This window comes from Geotrypetes seraphini, chromosome 2 (assembly GCF_902459505.1).
Source record: "Geotrypetes seraphini chromosome 2, aGeoSer1.1, whole genome shotgun sequence".
Taxonomy (NCBI): Eukaryota; Metazoa; Chordata; class Amphibia; order Gymnophiona; family Dermophiidae; genus Geotrypetes; species Geotrypetes seraphini.
In genome coordinates, this window is record NC_047085.1 from 452,299,124 (window position 1) to 452,322,277 (window position 23,154).

General features: G+C 40.3%; 1 protein-coding gene across 4 annotated transcripts in view; it reads right to left on the bottom strand.

Annotated features, from left to right (window-relative positions):
- The window catches only part of PARD3 (par-3 family cell polarity regulator), a 1,241,096-nt gene that overhangs the window by 510,793 nt on the left and 707,149 nt on the right, over positions 1-23,154 (bottom strand). For all 4 annotated transcript variants that reach the window (XM_033931514.1, XM_033931513.1, XM_033931516.1 and 1 more), the window contains exons 15-16: positions 21,208-21,355; positions 2,321-2,513 (exon numbers count right to left, since the gene is read on the bottom strand). In XM_033931514.1, the coding sequence (XP_033787405.1) occupies positions 2,321-2,513; positions 21,208-21,355 (341 nt within the window). The remainder of the gene's footprint in view (positions 1-2,320; positions 2,514-21,207; positions 21,356-23,154) is intronic.

The following is a 23,154-nucleotide window of genomic DNA, read 5'->3' on the forward strand; positions in this document are numbered from 1 at the left end:
TCCATGCAACTCTCCTTCCTCCTAGCTGATAGTGCTGTCAACAAAAACAGAAGATGACCCAATGCTGCTTCTCCATTGTGCTTCAGTGGGACTCCATGTGCAATTGTGGTGATCCCTCCCCCTCCAATGGCCACCAGAAGTATGTGACAGTCTGACTGACTCTGGATAACTATCAATCATGCCTGCCTGCTCCACAGTGTCTGCCAGCCTTCCACACAGTGTCAGATTTTTCTCTTTGCCCTGTGGCCTTCCACTTAAATTATAGTTAAATTGTGGGATTAAGTGCATGCTTATTAATGATTATGCAAAATTATGTGAGAGCAGGTCTGTGGAATTACCCAGGGTGTAATCTGCCATATTACAGTTAATACCTTTACCTAAATCCCCTCATTTCAGAGCTTCCTTTCAATTGACTTAACTCCTTTGCATTTATGCTAAAGAGGTATCGTATTTAAACATCTCCATTACATCTCTCCTCTCTTACCTTTTTTTCAAAATATACATATTAAGATTTTTCAGTATGTCCCCATACACTTCATGATGAAGTCGACTAATCGTTTTTGTAGCCGCCCTCTGGACTGACTCCAGAATACAGTCTCCAGAACTGTACACAGTATTCGAAATGAGGTCTCACTAGAGACTTATAGAGAGGCATTATCACCTCTTTTTTTTCCTGCTGGCCATTCCTCTCTTCATGCATCCAAGCATCATTCTAGCTTTTGCCTTTTCTACCTTTTAAGATCAAAAGAAAGTCTTATAGGAAAAACAGGAGCCAGGGCAAAAACTTTCTAAACTCTTAAATACCACAATAATATTAATATCTGCAGGCTGTGGAAGGTCAGAAACTGAGCTTCCCCTGGCTCCGTAAAGTGTACTTCAGCCTGCTTGGTTGCCTTTTCTGCCTCATCATCTCTACTTGCATTGCCCCATATCTCTTCCCCTACTTCATCCCTATTTATGGAGATCATCTACTGAGGAAGTGGCTGCGGGCCTATGAGAGTGCTGTATCCTTCCACTTCAGATTTAAATTTACTTATTATTTTGTCACTAGTAGCATTATTAGGGCTATTCCCTGTATGAGCACACAAATAGGGGCACCTGATAATGGTGTGCGGCTGAAAACGTGGAGATTTTGGCTGACGGCTTGTTTAAGCAATTGAGTGGGTCTTGTACTCTCTCTTCAGAGCTTATCTCACACTGAGGGCCCCGTTTTCACCATTAATATTTTCATTAATATTATTATGGTATTTAGGAGTTTAGAAAGTTTTTGCCCGGCTCCTGTTTTTCCATATAAGCATTTCTTTTGATCTTTTAAATACCATTGTGCTTGAATTAAGGGTTTGGGGGGGTTTCTACATTTTAGCCAGTCATTAGTAGCGGTATAGAAGCTTTCAATAAATGAGCATATGATCTCTCACAAGAGCTAATTCTTGCTCCCTTTCTGCAGCACTACTTCAGATAAAACTGTTTTTAAATTTCACATATGGGGTATGAAGAACACCTTATATTTTTGAAACTGGAAACGTCTTTTGACCTGTTTTAAGAACACGACTCTTGAATGTCCTAAAAATGTAAAATTAAAAGTGCAAAAATCAAAGGGCTCCTTTTACTAAGGTGCATTAGTGCCTTAACGCGCTGAATAGCGCGTGCTAAATTGCTGCGCGCGCTAGACCTTAAAGCCAGCATTGAGCTGGCATTATTATAAAAGCGTACCGCGCGGTGTAGCGCGCGGTAATTTCGTGCGTGCGCTAAAAACACTAGCGCACCTTAGTAAAAGGAGCCCAAAATCTATGGTAGTACTTAGTCAAAGCACATTTCAATAATTGCTCTGCTTGTTCTTACGATTTCTTCCCATTTTTGGAGTAGTTTCAGGATTAATGCACTGCCACATGCTTTCAACAGAATGAAGGAAAAACACAACACAAAGAGCATTTTAGATCTTGTATGTGTTTCATGGACAAAATAGTGCTGACTCAGGTTGTGCAGTCACAGAACACATTCCTGCAGAAATAGTGGGTGATCTTATTTCTTAATGTTTTGCAATCTGAAACTGAATCCTGAATGCATTTTCGACCTCCTGTGACAGCCTAGCAGTCTACTGAACAGCCCCTTTGAACAGTAGGACAATATTTTTAACCGAAGGTATTTTTTGTCACAGTTAAGCCGGAGCAACTCGGTCATCAATGAAACAAATAATAAGAAGGCCTAATGCCTTATTTGTGAAATGTAGGAATACTCAAACTGAATTAAGTGATAAACTAGACGAAAACTGAACATGACTGCATCGTTTTTCTTCTATCCTGATTGACTGCAACCTTACTTTTCCGTCGACTCATTCGCTGAGGTTTTAGTCCATTTTCCAGCAACAGCATCTGTTATAAATCCCATATCATCATGGGAACTGGAAGATGAATGGTCAGAGAGATGTGGAAGGAGAACTGGCAGTCTGTCATCTTCAATAATTACAGTGTCATCTTGGGGCATGTTCACAGTTGGAGACAGCTGGTATTTACCTGCACAAGACAAAATGGTGAGGAATAGTTACAGAGTTTAATAAAGAAATAAATAGCCAAACCAATCCCCCCCCTTCCCTTTTTATCAAGCTGCACTAGAGGATTTTAGCATGGGCCGGTAAAATAAATGATCAGACGCTCATAGAATTCCTATGAGCATTGGAACACTTACCTCGCCGACCTACACTAAAAACCTCTAGCCAGCTTGATAAAGGGGGGGAGGGGGGATATCTACTAGTACCATATAACCAAAAAAAGCTGAAATTTAAAACACAGAATTTTGAAGGCCTATGCATTCCCCCCGGAAGGTCCCTCCTCTCAGAAACCGCCACTTCATTCCCCAACTCTGGAACCAACTCCCCCCTCAACTCAGACTACAGAACTCACTAATGACATTCCGGAAAATGGTAAAGACCCTCCTCTTCAACTAAAGGTCACCCTCAGTCTACACCCAACCCCCTTAAACCCCACCTCTACCCTTCTTTCTCCATTCTAATCTTCTGCCTAAATTTCTGTATAGTCCACTCTCAGCCTATACTCAAATAACTTGTATCTAAACTAAACTATTTATATTTAACTTCTGTTCTTAATTTGCTGTATAGTCCCTATATCTAAACTGCTGCACAGTCTCGTATGTCCAACTATTTAAATCTACTGTATAATCTTGTATGTCCAATTCACTCCACTGTGAATGTTTACTTGCAAACCGTTCTGAGCTACTGGGAGGACGGGATAAAATTCTAAATAAATAAATAAAATGTATTGTTTATGCACTTGGCAATGTCTCCAGAAAGTATTCTGCTAACAACCATGTGCTAGCTGGTAAACATTCAATACAAATTTTTTTTTTTTTTTTTTGAAAATAGCTAAGCATCCTAATTTCTTGTGCTTAACAAATCTGTCCCCATCCCCACAGGATCTCAATTTCCTGTTCCTGTCCCTGCCCCATTCCTGCAATCACTGTCCTCATCTTCAAAAGCCTTGAACACTTTAAAATCATAGTTGTTTGAGGCTTGTGCGGTTAAGGCAGAGCTTGCAGGAATAGAATAGACGGGATGGGGATATCGAGGTCCCGTGGGGACAGGGATAAATTTGTCCCCAAGTCATTCACAAGTGGGAACATATCTGACAGCAAAATCTCTTTTGGGAGACATTAACTTCCCTTAATTTCCAAGTCTGAAATCTTGGGGTACAACTAAACTCAACAACTATATTAATTCCCCACCCTCTCTAATCCAAATAACCTTCAGGAACTGCTTCTATCATTTGTGACCACTGTGTTGCTTCTCTCTATACACTGAGAAGGCAAATCATATCACAATAATATTCCACATCACGATGACCTCAACTAGATATTTGGTTCAGGGTCCCACTGGTCTGACTACTAAGGGGTTTTGCATCAGCTTCAATTGATTCAGAATTCTGTAACAACTTCACTGGCTACCAGTTCAATATAGGGCTAAATGTAAAATTCTTTGACTCATCTTCCGTACCCTTAAAGGAAATGGGTCAAATTACTTCAATAGGTCTTCCCATGGAGTAAAGAATGACACAGGGACAATTTTTTACCCTTCCCCGCAGGAACTCAATTTCACCATCCCCGTGAGTTTTGTCCCTGTCCCTGTCCCATTCCTGTAAGCTCTGCTTTAACCACACAAGCCTCGAACACTTACGATTTTAAAGTGTTTGAGGCTTGTGCAGATGAGGACAGAGCTTGCAGGAAGGGATCAAGGATAGGGAAAGGACTCATGGGGATGGGAAAATGAGTTCTCGCGGGGACGGGGAAAACTTTGTCCCCGTGTCATTCTCTACCATGCAGTATCCTTAACCACACCCTCTCCAAAGGATATGATGTGAAAACAATCAGCAAGCCTTCTTTGGAGTTGCCCCCCATTCACTGGAATGCACTTCCTGAAAGGCCTTGCTTAACACAAGACTACTTCTGCTTCAGAAAGCAGGTGAAAGTTTGGTTCTTCTCCCATGTCTTTAATGGAAGAAACACATACACACAAAAACATAAGAAGTACCAAACTAGGACAGACCAAAGGTCCATCAAGCTCATCATCTTGTTACCAATAGTGGCCAATCCAGGTCACAAATATATGACAAGATCCCAAAGAGTAAAACAGATTTTATGATGCTTATTCTAAGAATAAGCAGTGGATTTCCCCAAAACCCTCTTAATAATGGCTTATAGACTTTTCTTTTAAGAAAGCTACCTGCTTTCACCACATTCTCTGGCAAGAAATTCCAGAGTTAATTACACGTTCAGTGAAGAAATATTTTGTCCAGTTTGTTTTAAAAATCTACAACTTAATAGCTTCATCACATGCCCCCTAGTCCTAGTATTTTTGGAAATAGTAAAAAAGCAATTGACATCTAACTGTTCCACTCCACTCAGTATTTTACAGACCTCTTATCATATCTCCCCTGAGCCATTTCTTCTCCAGGATGAAGAGCTCTAGCCATTTAATCCTTTACTAATAGGAAAGTCATCCCAGCCATTTTATTATTTTTGTCTCCCTTCTCTGTACCTTTTCTAATTCTGCTATATCTTTCTTGAGATGTGGTGACCAGAACTGCATACTGTATTTGAGGTGTGGTCACACCATGGAGCGATACAGGGGCATTATAACATTCTCTTATTTGCTTCCCATTCCTTTCCTGATAATTCCTAACATTCTATTTGCTTTCTTAGCTGCTGCCATGCACACAGCTGAGGGTTTCATAGTAGATGACGGCAGATAAAGACCCGAATGGTCCATCCAGTCTGCCCAACCTGATTCAATTTAAATTATTATTATTATTTTTTTTTCTTCTTAGCTATTTCTGGGCGAGAATCCAAAGCTTTACCCGGTACTGTGCTTGGGTTCCAACTGCCGAAATCTCTGTTAAGACTTACTCCAACCCATCCACACCCTCCCAGCCATTGAAGTCCTCCCCTGCCCATCCTCCTCCAAACGGCCATGCACAGACACAGACCGTACAAGTCTGCCCAGTAACTGGCCTAGTTCAATCTTTAATATTATTTTCTGATTCTAAATCTTCTGTGTTCATCCCACGCTTCTTTGAACTCAGTCACAGTTTTACTCTCCACCACCTCTCTCGGGAGCGCATTCCAGGCATCCACCACCCTCTCCGTAAAGTAGAATTTCCTAACATTGCCCCTGAATCTACCACCCCTCAACCTCAAATTATGTCCTCTGGTTTTACCATTTTCCTTTCTCTGGAAAAGATTTTGTTCTACGTTAATACTCTTTAATTATTTGAACGTCTGAATCATATCTCCCCTGTCTCTCCTTTCCTCTAGGGTATACATATTCAGGGCTTCCAGTCTCTCCTCATACGTCTTCTGGCGCAAGCCTCCTATCATTTTCGTTGCCCTCCTCTGGACCGCCTCAAGTCTTCTTACGTCTTTCGCCAGATACGGTCTCCAAAACTGAACACAATACTCCAAGTGGGGCCTCACCAATGACCTGTACAGGGGCATCAACACCTTCTTCCTTCTACTGACTACGCCTCTCTTTATACAGCCCAGAATCCTTCTGGCAGCAGCCACTGCCTTGTCACACTGTTTTTTCGCCTTTAGATCTTCAGACACTATCACCCCAAGGTCCCTCTCCCCGTCCGTGCATATCAGCTTCTCTCCTCCCAGCATATACGGTTCCTTCCTATTATTAATCCCCAAATGCATTACTCTGCATTTCTTTGCATTGAATTTTAGTTGCCAGGCATTAGACCATTCCTCTAACTTTTGCAGATCCTTTTTCATATTTTCCACTCCCTCTTCGGTGTCTACTCTGTTACAAATCTTGGTATCATCTGCAAAAAGGCACACTTTTCCTTCTAACCCTTCAGCAATGTCACTTACATACATATTGAACAGGATTGGCCCCAGCACCGAACCCTGAGGGACTCCACTAGTCACCTTTCCTTCCTTCGAGCGACTTCCATTAACCACCACCCTCTGGCGTCTGTCCGACAGCCAGTTTCTGACCCAGTTCATCACTTTGGGTCCTAACTTCAGCCCTTCAAGTTTGTTCAACAGCCTCTTATGAGGAACTGTATCAAAGGCTTTGCTGAAATCCAAGTAAATTACATCTAGCATATGTCCTCGATCCAGCTCTCTAGTCACCCAATCAAAAAATTCAATCAGGTTCGTTTGGCACGATTTACCTTTTGTAAAGCCATGTTGCCTCGGATCCTGTAACCCATTAGATTCAAGGAAATACACTATCCTTTCTTTCAGCAACACTTCCATTATTTTTCCAACAACTGAAGTGAGGCTCACCGGCCTGTAGTTTCCTGCTTCATCCCTGTGACCACTTTTATGAATAGGGACCACATCCGCTCTCCTCCAATCCCCAGGAATCACTCTCGTCTCCAGAGATTTGTTGAACAAGTCTTTAATAGGACTCGCCAGAACCTCTCTGAGCTCCCTTAGTATCCTGGGATGGATCCCGTCTGGTCCCATCGCTTTGTCCACCTTCAGTTTTTCAAGTTGCTCATAAACACCCTCCTCCGTGAACGGCGCAGAATCTACTCCATTTTCTCGTGTAACTTTGCCAGACAATCTCGGTCCTTCTCCAGGATTTTCTTCTGTGAACACAGAACAGAAGTATTTGTTTAGCACATTTGCTTTCTCCTCATCACTCTCCACATATTTGTTCCCAGCATCTTTCAGCCTAGCAATTCCATTTTTTATCTTCCTCCTTTCACTAATATATCTGAAAAAATTTTTATCTCCCTGTTTTACATTTTTAGCCATTTGTTCTTCCGCCTGTGCCTTCACCAAACGTATCTCTCTCTTGGCTTCTTTCAGTTTCACCCTGTAGTCCTTTCTGCTCTCCTCTTCTTGGGTTTTTTTATATTTCATGAACGCCAACTCTTTCGCCTTGATTTTCTCAGCCACTAGGTTGGAGAACCATATCGGCTTCCTTTTTCTCTTGTTTTTATTGATTTTCTTCACATAAAGGTCCGTAGCCATTTTTATCGCTCCTTTCAGCTTAGACCACTGTCTTTCCACTTCTCTTATGTCCTCCAATCCTAACAGCTCTTTCTTCAGGTACTTTCCCATTGCATTAAAGTCCGTACGTTTGAAATCTAGGACTTTAAGTATCGTGCGGCCGCTCTCCACTTTAGCCGTTATATCAAACCAAACCGTTTGATGATCGCTACTACCCAGGTGAGCACCCACTCGAACATTAGAGATACTCTCTCCATTTGTGAGGACCAGATCCAATATCGCTTTTTCCCTTGTGGGTTCCGTCACCATTTGTCTGAGCAGAGCCTCTTGAAAGGCATCCACAATCTCCCTACTTCTTTCCGATTCCGCAGATGGAACATTCCAGTCCGCATCCAGCAGGTTGAAATCTCCCAACAGCAGAACCTCCTCTTTCCTTCCAAACTTTTGGATATCCACAATCAGATCCTTATCAATTTGCTGCGATTGAGTCGGAGGTCTGTAGACTACACCCACGTAGATAGAAGTTCCATCTTCTCTTTTCAGAGCAATCCATATCGCTTCTTCCTCTCCCCAGGTCCCTTGCATTTCGGTCGCTTGGATATTGATCTTTACATAGAGAGCTACTCCTCCACCTTTATGACCATCTCTGTCCTTCCTAAAAAGATTATATCCCGGTATGTTTGCATCCCATCCATGTGATTCACTGAACCATGTCTCTGTGATAGCAACAATATCTAGATCTGCCTCTAATGTCCCTCAACAATGATACCTATATCCTTTTTCTTGGGCGGTGCCTCCTAACGTGGAACTCTGAATCATATAGTTTTGGTTCCTCTTTTCCAAATGTATCACTTTGCACTTGCTCACATTAAATGTCATCTGCCATTTTGATGCCCAGTCTCCCAGACTTGCAAGATCCTCTTGCAAGTTGCAACTTTTCACAGTCCTCTTGCAATTTAACAACTTTATATCAGCTACAAATTTAATTATCTCACTAGTTATTCCCATCTCTAGATTATTGACAAATATGTTAAAAAGCAGTGTTCCTAGCATATACCCCCACTCTTTAGCCTTTCCCATTTAGAATATTGAACATTTAACCCTACTCTCTTTTTTCTATCTTTTAATCAGTTCTTAATCCATAATAGGACATTACCTCCTATACAATGACTTCCTAATTTCTTCAGAAATCTTTCATGAGGTACTTTGTCAAATGCCTTTTGAAAATCCAGATATACAAAGAAATGTAGTAGACTAGTGAGTCAAGATTTCCCATGACCAAATTTATTTTGGTTTTGCCTCATCAATCCATGCCTATGTATATGCTCTGTAATTTTGTTCTTTATAATAATATCTACCATTTTGTCTGGCACTGATGTCAGACATACCAGTCTATAATTTCCTAAATCAGCTCTGGAACCCTTTTTAAAAATTGCCATTATATTATACACCCTCAAGTCTTCTGGTCTGCTGTAGTTTAAAGATAATTTACAAATTACTAACAATAGCTCCGCAAGACCATTTTTCAACTCTATCAATAACTTGAGATGTATATCATCTGGTCCAGAGCAATTTGTTTCAATTTCTCTGACTCATCAGCATAATACAATTTCTGGCACCGGTATCGCTCCCACATTTTCCATGGTAAAGACCAAAGGAAAGAGTTAATTTAATCTCTCCGCTATGGCCTCACCTTCCCTTTTACTCCTCGGTTTTCTAGCAGTCCAACTGATTCTTTTGCTGATTTCTTGCTTTCAATATACCTAATCAAGTTTTTACTATGTGTTTTTGCCTTCAAAGCTATCTTCTTTTTAAGGTCTCTCTTTGCCTTCCTTATCAGTGCCTTGCATCTAGCTTGCCATTCCTTATGCTGTTTCTTATTATTTTCAGTTGAATCCTTCTTCCACTTTCCAAAGGGTTTTCTTTTAGCTCTAATAGCTTCCTTCACCTTACTTGTTATCCAAACTGGCTGCTATTTGGTCTTCCTGCCTCCTTTTTTTTAAAACATGGAATATATTTGAATAAAATCCATGCCTGATGTAAATTTTTGACCTTTGCAGCTACTCTTCTAAATTAGAGAATGACACGGGGAAAATATTTGTCCCTGTCACCACCTCGTCGCCGCGACCACCGTCCCTGTCACCGCCCTGTCTCTGCGACCATTGTCCCCGCCCCATCCCCATGACTACTATCCCCGCAGCATCCATACAAGCCTCAGTACTGTAATATTTAGCTTATTCCTTCCTTATAAATCAACGTTCTGGCTGCTTAACTAGAGAAAGAGATGTTCAGCTGGCAGGGCTTTGTTTATAAATTTTTATCAACACAACTAATATACTACTTTATCCTAAAGCAAAAAAAAGAAAAGAAATAAATAGAAATTTTTTTTTCTACCTTTGTTGTCTGGTTTCTGCTTCCCTCATCTTCATTCAATTCCTTGCATCCACTGGCTGTCTTCTCTCTGCATCTTACATTTGCTCTGTTACTGTGCCTCTCCCTTCACACCCCCCCCAAATTGGTCTGGCACCCATCTTCTTCCCTCCACTCCCCCATAGTCTGGCATCTGTCTTCTTCCCTTCCAGCGTTTTCTCCCCACTCTCTCTTCCCCATTTCCTTTCAGCATATTCTCCCCACGTCCTTTCAGTGTCTTCTCTCCACTCTGTATTCCCCATTTCCTTTCAGCGTCTTCTCCCCACTCTGTCTTCCCCATGTCCTTTCAGTGTCTTCTCCCCACTCTGTCTTTCCCTCACTGTCTTCCCCATTTCCCTTCAGCGTCTTCTCCCCGATATCTGTTCCCCATTTCCTTTCAGCATCTGTTCCTCTCTACCCCCCTTCAGCATCTGCTCCTTTCCTCCACCACCTTTCCCTCTCGCCACCTCACCGCCCCTCGTTCGGCCCCCCTCCCTCCTTCCTACCTACCCAAATCTATCTATCTATCTATCTCCCCCTTTACCTTCGCGGTGCGTTTTGAGTAACTTCTTCAAAGCCGTCAGAGCCTGCAAGCAGTAGCGTGTGTGTGAGCAGAAGCTTCTCTTCTGACGCAACCGGAAGTTGCATCAGAGAAGCTTCCACCCACACGCGCACGCTACTGCTTTCAGGTTACGGCAGCTTTGTGAAGAAGTTACTCAAAACACGCCGCGAAGGTAAGGGGAAGGGAGGGAGATAGATAGATTCGGGTAGGTAGGAAGGAGGGAGGTGGCTGCGCGCGATTGGTGACCGCACGTTCTCTTCCTTAACTGTACCGACAGATAGCATTTTTCTCCCCTCACCGTTTCAGCAGGCTACCCGCGGGTAACAGCCACCGTGTCACTCTCTATTCTAAATCTATTTTTTTACCAGTCTCCTCATGTTATCATAGTCTCCTATTTTAAAGTTAAATGTTTTTGTATTGGATTTCCTGTGGTGTACCTACTTCAGAAATTATATCTAATCTGATTACATTATGATCACTGTTATCAAGTGGACCCAGCATCATTACTTCTTAGACCAAATCACGAGCTGCACTAAGGGCTTTGCCTCTTGTTGGTTGTTGAACCTGCTGCATCAAGGAATTTTACCTTCCTAGCATGCTCAGATGTTACATTTACTCAAGTAATAATAGGGTAACTGTCAATTCGATATCGTTCCTTAAAATATGTTTTTGTAGACCTGTCTCATCTAACTAGTTTTATCTCCCTAAAATTCCTAGAGAATGAAGGAACATCTGCACCCTAGTAAATAGTTAGCTCTTTGTCAGCAGCAGTTATACTTTCTTTTCTTATATGATTATGTTATTTAAAATTACTCTTTCTAAAGTCTTGGATCCAAGTTTGTGGACTCAAGTGGATCAAGTTTAAAATAGCTATATGCTTTTTCTATGTTTTAACATGTTTGATTTATCTTTCAGGATTGAAAGTTAATTTAAATTTATATTATTTCTTGATCATACTTTCTGTACAAGATGTTATGCTTGGAAAATAATTTGAAATTGTATAAATAAATAAATAAAATAAAAAGAGAGGTTGTTTCACAAAGAATACTGAGTTCAACAAAAAGCCCAAATTCTACATCATACGTTTCACTTTGCGTCAGATGATAAAACCAGGGCTGTGGAGTCGGAGACAATTTTGGGTACTGGAGTCGAAGCTGTGGGTACCAGAAACTGAGGAGTCGGAGTTGAAAGATTTGTCTACCAACTCCACAGCCCTGGATAAAAGACATAAAAATTATGCATATGTGCTTTGACAGACATCCTGAAAGCAGAATGCAAAATCTGAGTCATAAATATGTCCACAAGAAATGTGCCAAGTATTTTTATTTATCCCAGTGAAAAGTTGCTTGCAAATCCGCATGAAACTGACTTATTGCCCTGTTTACACGTCAGTGCAGGTGTTTCTGCCTGTCCTTGTTTTATACAAATTAAAACACAGGGGGAAACTCTTATTATGTCTATCCAGCTAAAACATGGACACATTTAAATGGAAGATTCATTTAGAGCACACTACCTTTAGTACTTTATAAAAAGCATAAATAAATAAAATGCTGCCAGGTATCCAGAATCTAAACCAGGAATAATTGTAATTTAGCATTATATAGCATGGCCATGTTTTCCAGATTACACATGCTTCAAATATAACAATTTTTTTTAAAGTCAATATTCAGCTGATGGTGCTGAGGTTTTTTCTAAACACTGACCGCCAACAACTAGATTAGATCCAGCCTAATCATATCCAGGAACCACCACTGAACACCTGGGTCATCTGTGGAGCCAGGAAGTTGTGCAGATGCAGCCAATATTCAGCGTCAGTGCCTGCATAGCTAAGCAGGCAAAAATTAGAACTGCTATTTAAGTTCCCATATTTGCCTGGTTAGCTATGCAGGCACAGGCACTAAAAATCGCTGGTTCCTATAAAACTTTCAGGTCCACCTTGACTGGGTCTCTGGACTGCCCCGGCACGGTCTGGATTTTGCTGGGACAGTCAGAGCCAGTATTGAGCAGCACTGCCCAAATAAAGGGATCTTCTATTACAATTCGATAATGTTTTGCACTTACAGCGCATTAACAGTAAAATTAATGTGTGGCAAGTGGAAAGGCTGTACAATCAATGCAGGGGATGCGGCCGGCATCTGCTCTGCATTTACCACAGAGTGGAAACAATTACAGCACAGGCACTGGATTATCTTCCTGCTTATATCATTTTGATAGTGGGCTCAAATTAATGAATATTTAAAGCAGTACACTGAAGAAAATTTTGAATTAGATATTTATATACCGTAAAAGAAGAAAAACAATTATCACGGAACACTTAATGTAAATTTTAGAGCTCCATATATCTAGGGCCAAGAAAAAAAAAAAGAAAAGAAAGTTGAGGAATCCATGGCAGTTGGTTTACATGCTAACCACCAGATCCGTGCACATCAAGGCTTTTGTTTCCTTCCCAGCCTTAAGAAAACCAAGGGCTGTCTCTAGTTAAAGGAAATTCTTCCCCCATAATTAACAAAACAACAATTTAAAAAAGTTTCAAATTATAAGTAGAGCAAGATCTTTTGGCATCATGCCTTGGTAATTAACAACAAATTAGGACATATATGTATACAAAAACCAAGAAAAGATTCATGCCTAGTACAACTGACGCTTTCTCAAATGTAGAAACCAGATAGAAAGAATGGCAAAAACTATTTTTAGAAAAAGATTCTTTCTTATAGACCACACGGAAATATAACCAATGCACATACTGCTCTTTTTCCATATACTTTAAACTATTGGTCCCTGATTATAGGGAGCAACATTAGGAGTTTGGACCTTCTGTTTGATAAATTTTTGAAAGAATAATTTTGTGATTAACCACAGTGTAAAGATTACACTTTTTTATGTTTTAATGGTTTTTTTACACACTTGTCACATGAAATAAGGTCCAGGGATGTATCACGCTTCATGCACCTTGTTGGGTTATTATAAGCTCTCAACTTATAATAGAAAATTCAATTTGAGTTGTGAATACTGAGGACCTTTTTCATATCATTACATACATATATACATATATAACTTTATTGAGGTGAACTTTGGTTATCTTCCCGTGTGGTCAATAAGAAATAATCTTTTTCTAAAAAATAGTACAACTGAAGGGCATTACTACGGCAAAGCTCCAGCCCAAACAGGTTTGTTCTTCCTGTAAACACCTCTAAACAATGTGAGAAAAACTCATTTATGGATTCTAACTGGGCTACTTCTTGGTTTATGGATAGCCCAATTTATCCCCATTAGCAATAGGTAAATAATGAAACCCAGAAATCAGATGTACATTGTCCAATGGTTGTTCCAATATCTCCTATGTATATCTTTGAACTATATCCACTGGAGGCATCAAGGGTGATTTACGAAAATTCAACATCCTCAGATTATTTTTCCTAGTTTGATTTTCCAAGTATTCTAACTTGAATTGCAGCAAATCTCTTTATTTGGGCCATATTAAAGTTCTTGATATTGGCCAACTATAGCTCTACTTAATCCAACCTAGATTCATGTTGGCCCACTGCCAGTTCTTGACCACTCAACATAGAAAAAGAGTAAAATGTTTCAAAGCTGAAAATTCAGTGGAGCTTGGAACACATCTCAAAGGGACTCAATACTCACCTCAGCTCATCTAGCATATCCCCCAACTTACAATGGCGGCAATTTCCTTAGTTCAGAATTACACAGAGCAGTACTTTTTCATTGTTCTATAATATCTTGCTCCGTAGGGGAGAAAACTGCCAGCAGAGACCATCATAACAACATGTCTATGACTCTTCAGTCTAAAGAACACACCATTCCCTTCACCAGCGTGGAAATATTTCCAGGTCACAGGACACTCTTTCATCAGAGCTAAAAAAACACCTCTTCAGTGGCCTCTGTAGCAGAATGCCCAGAGCAACCCAAAGCCACAGTGGGCTTCAATCTCAAGTGAACTCTACAATCCTCAAGGGTCTCCTAGGCTAGCTGTGTAGAGGATAATTAGGCACATAGAGAAATGTCCATGTTTCCACTTCCTTTACCCCATTATAAGGGGAAGAGATGCAGCTAGGATCAGAATCAAGAGAAATAGCTTAACTTGCTGCTGAGTTTTCTCACAAGCACTATCTTGGCCCATTAAGTAAAATTATTTTCAAAGCAACAACCCTCTAATCCTAGAAAGTTGCATGCATAACTTAAAAAATTAATTAGCTAATTGACCTTAACAATTTTGACTATTATTGGTATTAACTTCTGCTAATTGGCACAAATTGATAGTTACACACAACTGCCATTGGTCAGTATCCATTCTGTAATTTGCATGCTCAAATTCTAGGACAAACTTCAAGGGGGGATGGACCTGAAAGAACCATATGTGGGTCAGGAGCTTATCAAGCATTTGTGTGTCCTACATTTAGGCATAAGCATTTATGGCCATCATTGGGCTAGCATAAATGTTGACTCCTAAAGTTAGACATTACTATGCTATAATGGCAGTTCTATGTTCTAGCATTCACACTTATACCCAGATTCTATTGGTACCTGCTTTAATTGAGAAATTGGCTTAATAAGTGTTGACATTGGTAAGCAACATCTCATAACTGGCTTTAATTGAACTTAATTGAAAGTTAGGCGCCTATCGTGAAAATATCAATTCTATAAAAAGTAGGCACCTAGCCCAAAGCACCTACACTTAAAATGGGCATGGACGGTGGGTGGATCATGGGTGTGTTTTTGAGTTTGGCGCCTCTTTGTAAATCAGGTGCTATTAGGCTCCAATATTGGTGCCTGACTTTAGGCGGAAAAAAAACCCTAGCATAAACTGAGCATCCCTGAATGTTAGGATACTAAGCATCACCTAAGCATGGCTAAGCATGATTCTGTAATGGACCCATAAGTTTTATAGAATCAGTGCAGTTATGAGTGCCTAACTTTAGGTGGACTTTATAGAATCAGGGCTTTAGTGTGCATCATCCTGGTTCTTAATTTAGGCAATCTATAGAGAATTACCCCCTAAAGCAGAGGTCTTCATTGCAAGGCCTGCAAGCCAATGGCGGTCTGCTGCAGTCTGAGGTTCCATTCCCCAACTTCCCCCACAGGATCCAATGTCTCTCCTTCCTGGCAGCTGCTCTTTTCACTTTTCAGGCCGCTGGCAGAGCGAATGAAGTAAACATACTGCCTTTGGTGGCCAAGAAGCTTTCCGTCTGCTACTGCTTCCTGTCCCCATAATAGCATAGGGAAAGCTTCCAGGTCGCCAAAGGCAGCATGTTTACTTCATTCATGCTGACGGCAGCCAAAGAGTGAAAGAGCGGCTGCCGGGAAGGAGAAGGGGGAGCAAGCAACAAATCAGAGGGATTGGGGATTGTGGGGGGAGGGTTACTAAATAGATGCTGGACCGCGGTGATAGGAAAGAAAGAAAGAGGTGCCAGACATCTGTGGGAGGGAAGGGAAAGGGAAGGGGAGGACAGAGATACCAGACCACAAGAAGAGGGAAAGGGATGTAGGAGGAGAAGGGAAAGGGAAGAAGAGAGATGCCAGACTACTGGAGGGTGGAGGGAAAGAGAGAAAGATTCCAGGCCATGGAAGGGAAGTGAGAAGGGGGAGGGGAAAGTCCTGTAAGCTCAGGTGAAGACCCCCGAGAATTTCCCTGTCACAGCAGTAGCAGGCCAAAGCAAGGCCAGTACAGCTAAGACCTAAAAAGGTTGCTGAGAAAGCAAATAGGCTCTCTGACTAGAAAATTGTCAACTCTGAGAGCAGCCGTGAACTGTGAAAGACACTTCTGCTTTTTCCTAGAAACAACAAGTGTAGTTATAAAGAAAAATAATTCTGATGAAAAGCATAAGCAACAAGATAACTCTCACTAGAGGAAAGATAAGCAACATGATAACTTTCACCAGAGGAAAGAAGAACCACGGACATAAGTATACAAGAAGGCTAACCACAGAGCTGAAAAACCGTTAGGCCCAGGTGCTCAAAAGAGGAACTTGGTATATTAACGGGACATTTACGGGGAAGTGAGGGAGAAGCTTATGGAAAGAGGCTTGACACAGAATCACTCAATTTATGTTAACCAACCCATAGCTTAATATATGAGATAATGAATATGATTAACCAATGAAAGTGTGAAATGCAACATGCACCAACGTGGGCCAGAGCTGCCAGAATCATATAAAAGAGATTCCAGACTAAGGTAGGAAGGAAAGGAGATGAGAGAGATGCCAGACTATAAGAAGGGGGAAAGGAAAGGAGAGATGTCAGACTACTAGAGGAAGGAGAAAGAGAGATGCCAAACCATGGAAGGGAGAAGGGGAGAAATAAAGAGAGGAGAGGAAAAAGATACCAGACCATAGGAAGGGGAAAGGGAAGGAGAGATATGTTGGACTACTGGAGGGGGGAGGGAAGGAGAGTGAAAGTGAGTCCAGGGAAGGGATGGAGAGAGAGATTTCAGACTAATGTAGGGGAGAGGAGGACAGAGAGGTGACAGACCACAAAGAAGGAGGAGAGAAGGAGATGAGGGGTAGAGAGAAACCAGACTGTAGGAAGGAGAGGAGAAAGATGTCAGACTACTGGGGGGGGAGAGAAAAGATGCTGCACAAAGATGGGAGGGGTAGGAAAGGGAAAAATGATGTTTAAGAAAATTTGAGAATAGGGTAGAATAAAGAGGGATGAGATGGTATACATGAGTATAAGGCAGAGGTACATATATCTCATAGTCGCTATTATCAGAAAAAACTGAAAGAGGTGATGAATAGACCTTGTGAACTGTTTGTGGTAAAAGGTTTAGGCACCAATAAGTCAGTAGAACATCCCATAGTTCCTTTCTTGTTTTTCAAATCTACAATAGATTTGATTGTGAATGCTATACCAAAAGGTGTCTAATGATGAGATACCACACTTAGTTGTAGGTGGGACTTGAGAGCTGTTTTGACATGGTGGTAGAAGAATTAGTGAGTAAGCCGATTCATGCATGTAGGCCAACAGTATTGCAGGATTTGGATAGGGAGATTTGTCCTACCATTACACACATTATGAATCTTATTTTGCAAGAAGGAACGGTCCCTGATAGATTGAAAATTGCTACCATTCGACCAATGATCAAAAATAGGAAAGTAAGGGTGGAACAATTTCAAATTTCCATCCGGTGACAGCTTTGCCAGCTCTATCTAAAGTTATGGAGAAGATAGTGTACTTACAATTGGAAAAGTGTATGAAAGGAAATGAAATTCTTGATATCCATCAATATGCCTTCCGAAAAGATCATATTATGGAGACAATTTTGGTGTTATTTTTGGATGAATTACGATGTGGACTTGATAGTGGCAAAGAATATCTTGCAGTATTTCTTGATGTATCTTTGCCTTTGATACTCTGAATTATGAGGTCTTACTTCATAGACTTCATGATTGTGGATTTTGAGGAGTTGTTTACAAATTGTTCAGTTCATTTTCGCAGTGTAGAAAACAAGAAGTGATTGTGAATGGGCAGCTGTCTGGTCAAAGAATGGTGAAAACCGGAGTACCTCAGGGGTCAGCCTTTTCTGCTTCTTTGTTCAATTTATATATGATTCCATTGTGTAAGTTGTTACAGAACTTGGGCATTTCTTATAGGCTATACTGTATGTGGATGATATGCAACTGTTTTTCCCAGTTGGGGAATCGTTGATACAGTCTTATTGGGAAAATAGATTTGGTGATTTTTGAGATAAAGTGGATGGATAGCAATAAGTTAATGTTAAGTATTTCAAAGACAAAGGTGATGTTTCTGTCAAGGAATGTAATAACAAATATTCCAGACTCGGTTCAAGTTTTTGGTACAACTATCTATTTTTCTCCTGAAGTACAATCCTTAGGTGTGATTTAAGATTCATGCCTATCCTTTCAGTTTCACATTAGTGCAATGGTAAAGAATAATTATTTTAAATTGAGATTACTGAGTAATCTCAGATCATATTTATCTGGAGCCAATTTTAAATATGTTCTCCAAACAGTTGTCTTGTCTAGTTAGGATCATTGCAGCCTTGTATTACTGGGGGTCTCAGTGACCACGATTCACACTTTACAAGTGACTCAAAATTCAATCATTGGAATTGCTAAATACAATCATGTTTCTGCATTTTACGTTAAACTGTACTGGTTAAAGATAGAATACAGGATTCAGTTTAAATTGTTATTATTGACATATCTGTGCGTATGTCAGATGGCACTGAAATATCTGATTGACTGCATTTCTTTTTATATGCCATCCCAGATCCTAAGCTCAGTCGATGAAGGGGATTTGAATGTCCTTTCTCTAAAGCAAATGAGATTGCATATGACTAGAATAGGTACAATTTCTTGTATTGGCCCTGATACTTGGTATCCCGCTATACATTAGACAACAGGGGGATTTGACAACTTTAAAAAAAACCTTTGAAACAATATCTATTTTGTAAAATGAAATATGAGCGTTAAACGCTTATATTTATCCTTGAATTTGAATGATGTGCTTATGGGGAAGATTTTGTAATTGTCTGCTATTTATGATGTTTGTAATGATTAATATGTATGTATTTCTGTAACCACTTTGATAAAAGTGGGATATAAATAAATAAACTATAGAATAAACTATGGACAGAGGGGAGGGGAAGAGCAGAGACAGGGAGGAGATGGTGCATGTGGATAGATGGGTAGTGAAGAAATAGAAAAGTAGATTTAAGAAGAAAGCAGAACAATTCAAGAAAGTTGTGGAGATGAAGCACAAGCATGGAATGAGATTCCGACAAATATACGTGAACAGGGAAATCTGTATAATTTTAAGAAATTATTGAAGAGGTTTCTATTTGCAGGATGAAGTATGGGAACTGAGTTCTTATGTAACTTTAAGCTCTGGTCGCTGGCATGCTCTGATTGTGTTTAGTTTGTACTGTATATAAAGATGTTATAATTGTGTATGTTCTGTCGTGACCCACTTTGTATAAAGCGGGATATAAATAAACTATAAAAGTTAATTTCAAAGATGGATGCAGGGCAGAAAGTGAAGGAGAGCAAATGAATAAGAAGGCCCAGGAAACAGAGTTAAGAGCATAGACAGAAGGGTGTGCAACCAGAGACTGGGAAAAGATGATTAGAAAAATAAAATCACCAAACAAAGGTAGGAAAAAAGATTTTAGGTCCGTTTTGAGAATTTACATCCGTTGTCTATAGTTTGCATTGTTCCTTTGCTTCTATTTCTCTGGTATTGCACTGCATGCAGAGTCTAGCATTTTCGAGTTTTGTTTGTGTATATTAGGGCATTTTGGGCTCCTTTTATCAAGGTGCGCTAAAGGGGTTAGCGCGTCGGACATTTCATTACGCGCTAACCCCCACGGCACACAAAAAAACTAACGCCTCGTCAATGGAGGCTTTAGCGACTAGCGCGGCAGGAGGTTGAACGCGCGGTATTCCATGCGTTAACCACCTACCGCAGCTTGATAAAAGGAGCCCTTTGTTTGTGGTCCTGTATTTGCATAGCATTTATCTGTGTTCTCCGTGTGTGATCAAGGCCAGGTATTCTGGTAAGCATGAATGTCAAGAAGAGTTATTGGTGTCATTGCCCAAAATAGGAACATATTTGCCAGCTCTCTTTCACCCCTTTTAGACCCAAAATGGCTCTCGCTTAAAAATTAGCAAAGATCACTGCCCTAAAGGTTTCAACCTACCTTGCTTCTTACCACTAAGGGGGTGCTTTGCTAACAGTTATTCTGCACTAATGCTTTTAACACATGTTATTTGCCACAAAGCCCACTGCACAAAATGAGCCCCATGGCAAATAATGCTCATTAATGGCATTAGTACACAATATCTTTTAATAAGTCATCTTATAAATCAAAATATTGCTTTGAGGATTCAGTATCAGAACTATTCTGAATAAGCTGAACAGGGTGTTAAAACTAAATTTTATAACTTACTAAATGTAAATTTCATAAGATGACCATGAATACATATTATTCCAATACGCACCGAATATATAGTAGATTTAAGGGATGGTGAGCAAATTAATAACAAAAGTGAGTCTTTTAATGTCAGGCAGTATTTTAATTAAACAAGCTTTCTAAATTTGAAATTTAAAAATCCTTACTACCTAATCCTGTGATGAGCTGCTCAGTAAATTTAACTACTCCTCTGGCGAAGAAAAGTCTTTATTAACTGGATCTGTTTGTAGAAAGCTGAATTGCTTCAGAGCAAGCACTGAATAACCTCATTGGCCACCAGGGACCAGGCAGACAGTATGGTGCTGAAGCCAAACAAAGGATGCAGAAAATTACCTACAAGATTTTGAAGCTAATGCTCTGAAAAAAAAAAATAGAAAGGCAAGCAACTAAAGCAAAACACCCCAATGTCCTATTAAGAATAAATGAGCTTTAGCTCACTCACTGTGCAATTTTTTTTTTATTTGTTTGTTTCTGGTTACTGCTTCTTTTCTATGAAATCTCTACGTTCCAACTATGACACTGTAGGTTGTGCTGAAGAAAACATCACTGATACTACCAAATAAGCTAGTACACACAGTTCAGATGTTAAAAAATCATCCTGAAACTATCTTGTTTATAATCCTTGATCCACCTGTAATGTGAGCTTTCACGCTACCATTCAATTTATTGATTTCTACTCCTTTACTATCACCTAGATTGCTTGGTATGGAATGTTAAAAAAAGACTCCAAAAATAAACTGGTCACACTACAATAATCAGTTTAGTTTTCTGCACAATTTAATATATTAGACGTCTCTATTCAACTTACCCATTATCCTTAGTGCAGCATTCCTTGAGGTTGATTCATCAAGATGCTCAATGGCTGAGTAAAGTGAATGTGAAATTCTTCGTTCTCTATCATCCAGCATAGTCTCTCTAGGCAGCTCAGGCCCACGAGGGCTCCCAGGTGACTCCAACTGTAGAAAAAGAGAATTGGTGTTGAAGGCCCATTTTAACAGCATGTGGGGAAATGTTAACAACTTGCCTAAGGTCTGCATCCAGCTGGGTACCAAATGAGCAAGAACTTTTGACCCTACAAGAAAATAATCAACATTGACAGTTCTGCTTAATAACTAACTTCCTATATCACTTCACTCTCTGCCTCTAATGGTGCATGCCATACTTCAATCCTTTCAACAGAAAATAGATATTAAATGTCTACTTCCATGTCAATGTTTATTCACCTGCTTCCTAACACGCATATCATTTAGTTTTCAAATCTCATTACATTAGAAATCTGGGGATGATGGGCTATGAAGATGAGATGCTTGTCATTTCTAACATGGTTACTGAACAAGATGTTCAGCCTTTCGGCCACTTTTTTTTATACACAATCTTCACATTATCCTACTTAGGATAAACTATGGTGGTTGTCATCTTAAAAGTCTAGCTATTTGGCCCATAAAATTCTACAGCCTGTCACTTTCTGATCATCAATCCATTCCAACCATCCCTCTCCTGCTGTTCTCCGCCCCCTGCCATTTTCCTTTTAGACTACCAATGGAATGTTATGATTCTGTTACAATGTCCATTATTGCAATCTTTGCTAATTTACGAGTAGCCCTGAAGTAAGGAAGGAAGTTTGAGCTCCCTCAAGACGGCCAAAAATGAAGAGAAGGCTATTATAAGGGAAAACACCATTGCGCGGACGACTTCATTGACTTGTCGACCAGTACTCCCAAGTGTCTTTCCTGGGGGGATCTCTCCGAGTACTCCTCCAAACATCCTGTATTCGTGTATAAGATTTTTGTTACTGACATGCATCACCTTAAACTTATCCACGTTAAACCTCATTTGCCATGTTGCGGCCCATTTCTCGAGCAGGTCTTCGCAATCCTTCTGTGTCTTCACTATTCTGAATAACTTTGTATCATCTGCAAATTTAATCACCTTACTCATTGTACCAATTTCCAGGTCATTTATAAATATGTTGAATTGCATGGGTCCAAGCACCAAACCCTGCGGCACTCCACTCATGATGCTTTTCCAGTCTGAGTATTGTCCATTTACCCCCACACTCTGTTTCCTATCCGCCAACCAGTTTTAAATCCACGTGAGTATTTCACTCTCAATTCCATGGCTCACAATTTTTCGAAGTAGTCGTTCATGTGAGACCTTGTCGAACGCCTTCTGAAAATCCAGATATACAATGTCAGCCGGGTCACCCTTGTCTATCTTTCTGTTTCCTCCCTCGAAGAAGTGCAGCAAGTTCGTCAAACAAGATCTTCCTTTGCTGAAGCCATGCTGGCTGGTCCTCATCAGACTGTATTCGTCAAGGTGATCAACAAAGTGGTCCTTTATCAGCACCTCTACCATCTTTTCCGGTACTGAGGTGAGACTCACCGGTCTGTAGTTTCTTGATCTCCTCTCGAACCTTTCTTGAAGATCGGTGTAACATTCGCCACTTTCCAGTCTTCCGTAATCCTTCCTGATTGACAGATTGGCTATTAGTTGGAGCAGTTTAGCTATAACCCCTTTCAGTTCCTTGATTACCCTCAGATGGATGCCATCCGGTCCCAAGGATTTATCATTTTTAAGCCTATCAATCTGCCTGCATACCTCTTCTAGACTGACCGTCAACCCTGTCAGTTTCCTGTCTTCATTTCCTAGCTAAAGTACCTGAGTAAACAATTATTAAAATAGTAAAGATATAACAAAATTCCAAGAATAAAATAAAAAAATAAAGAGAGAAAAAAAAGATAAAAAGAATAAAATT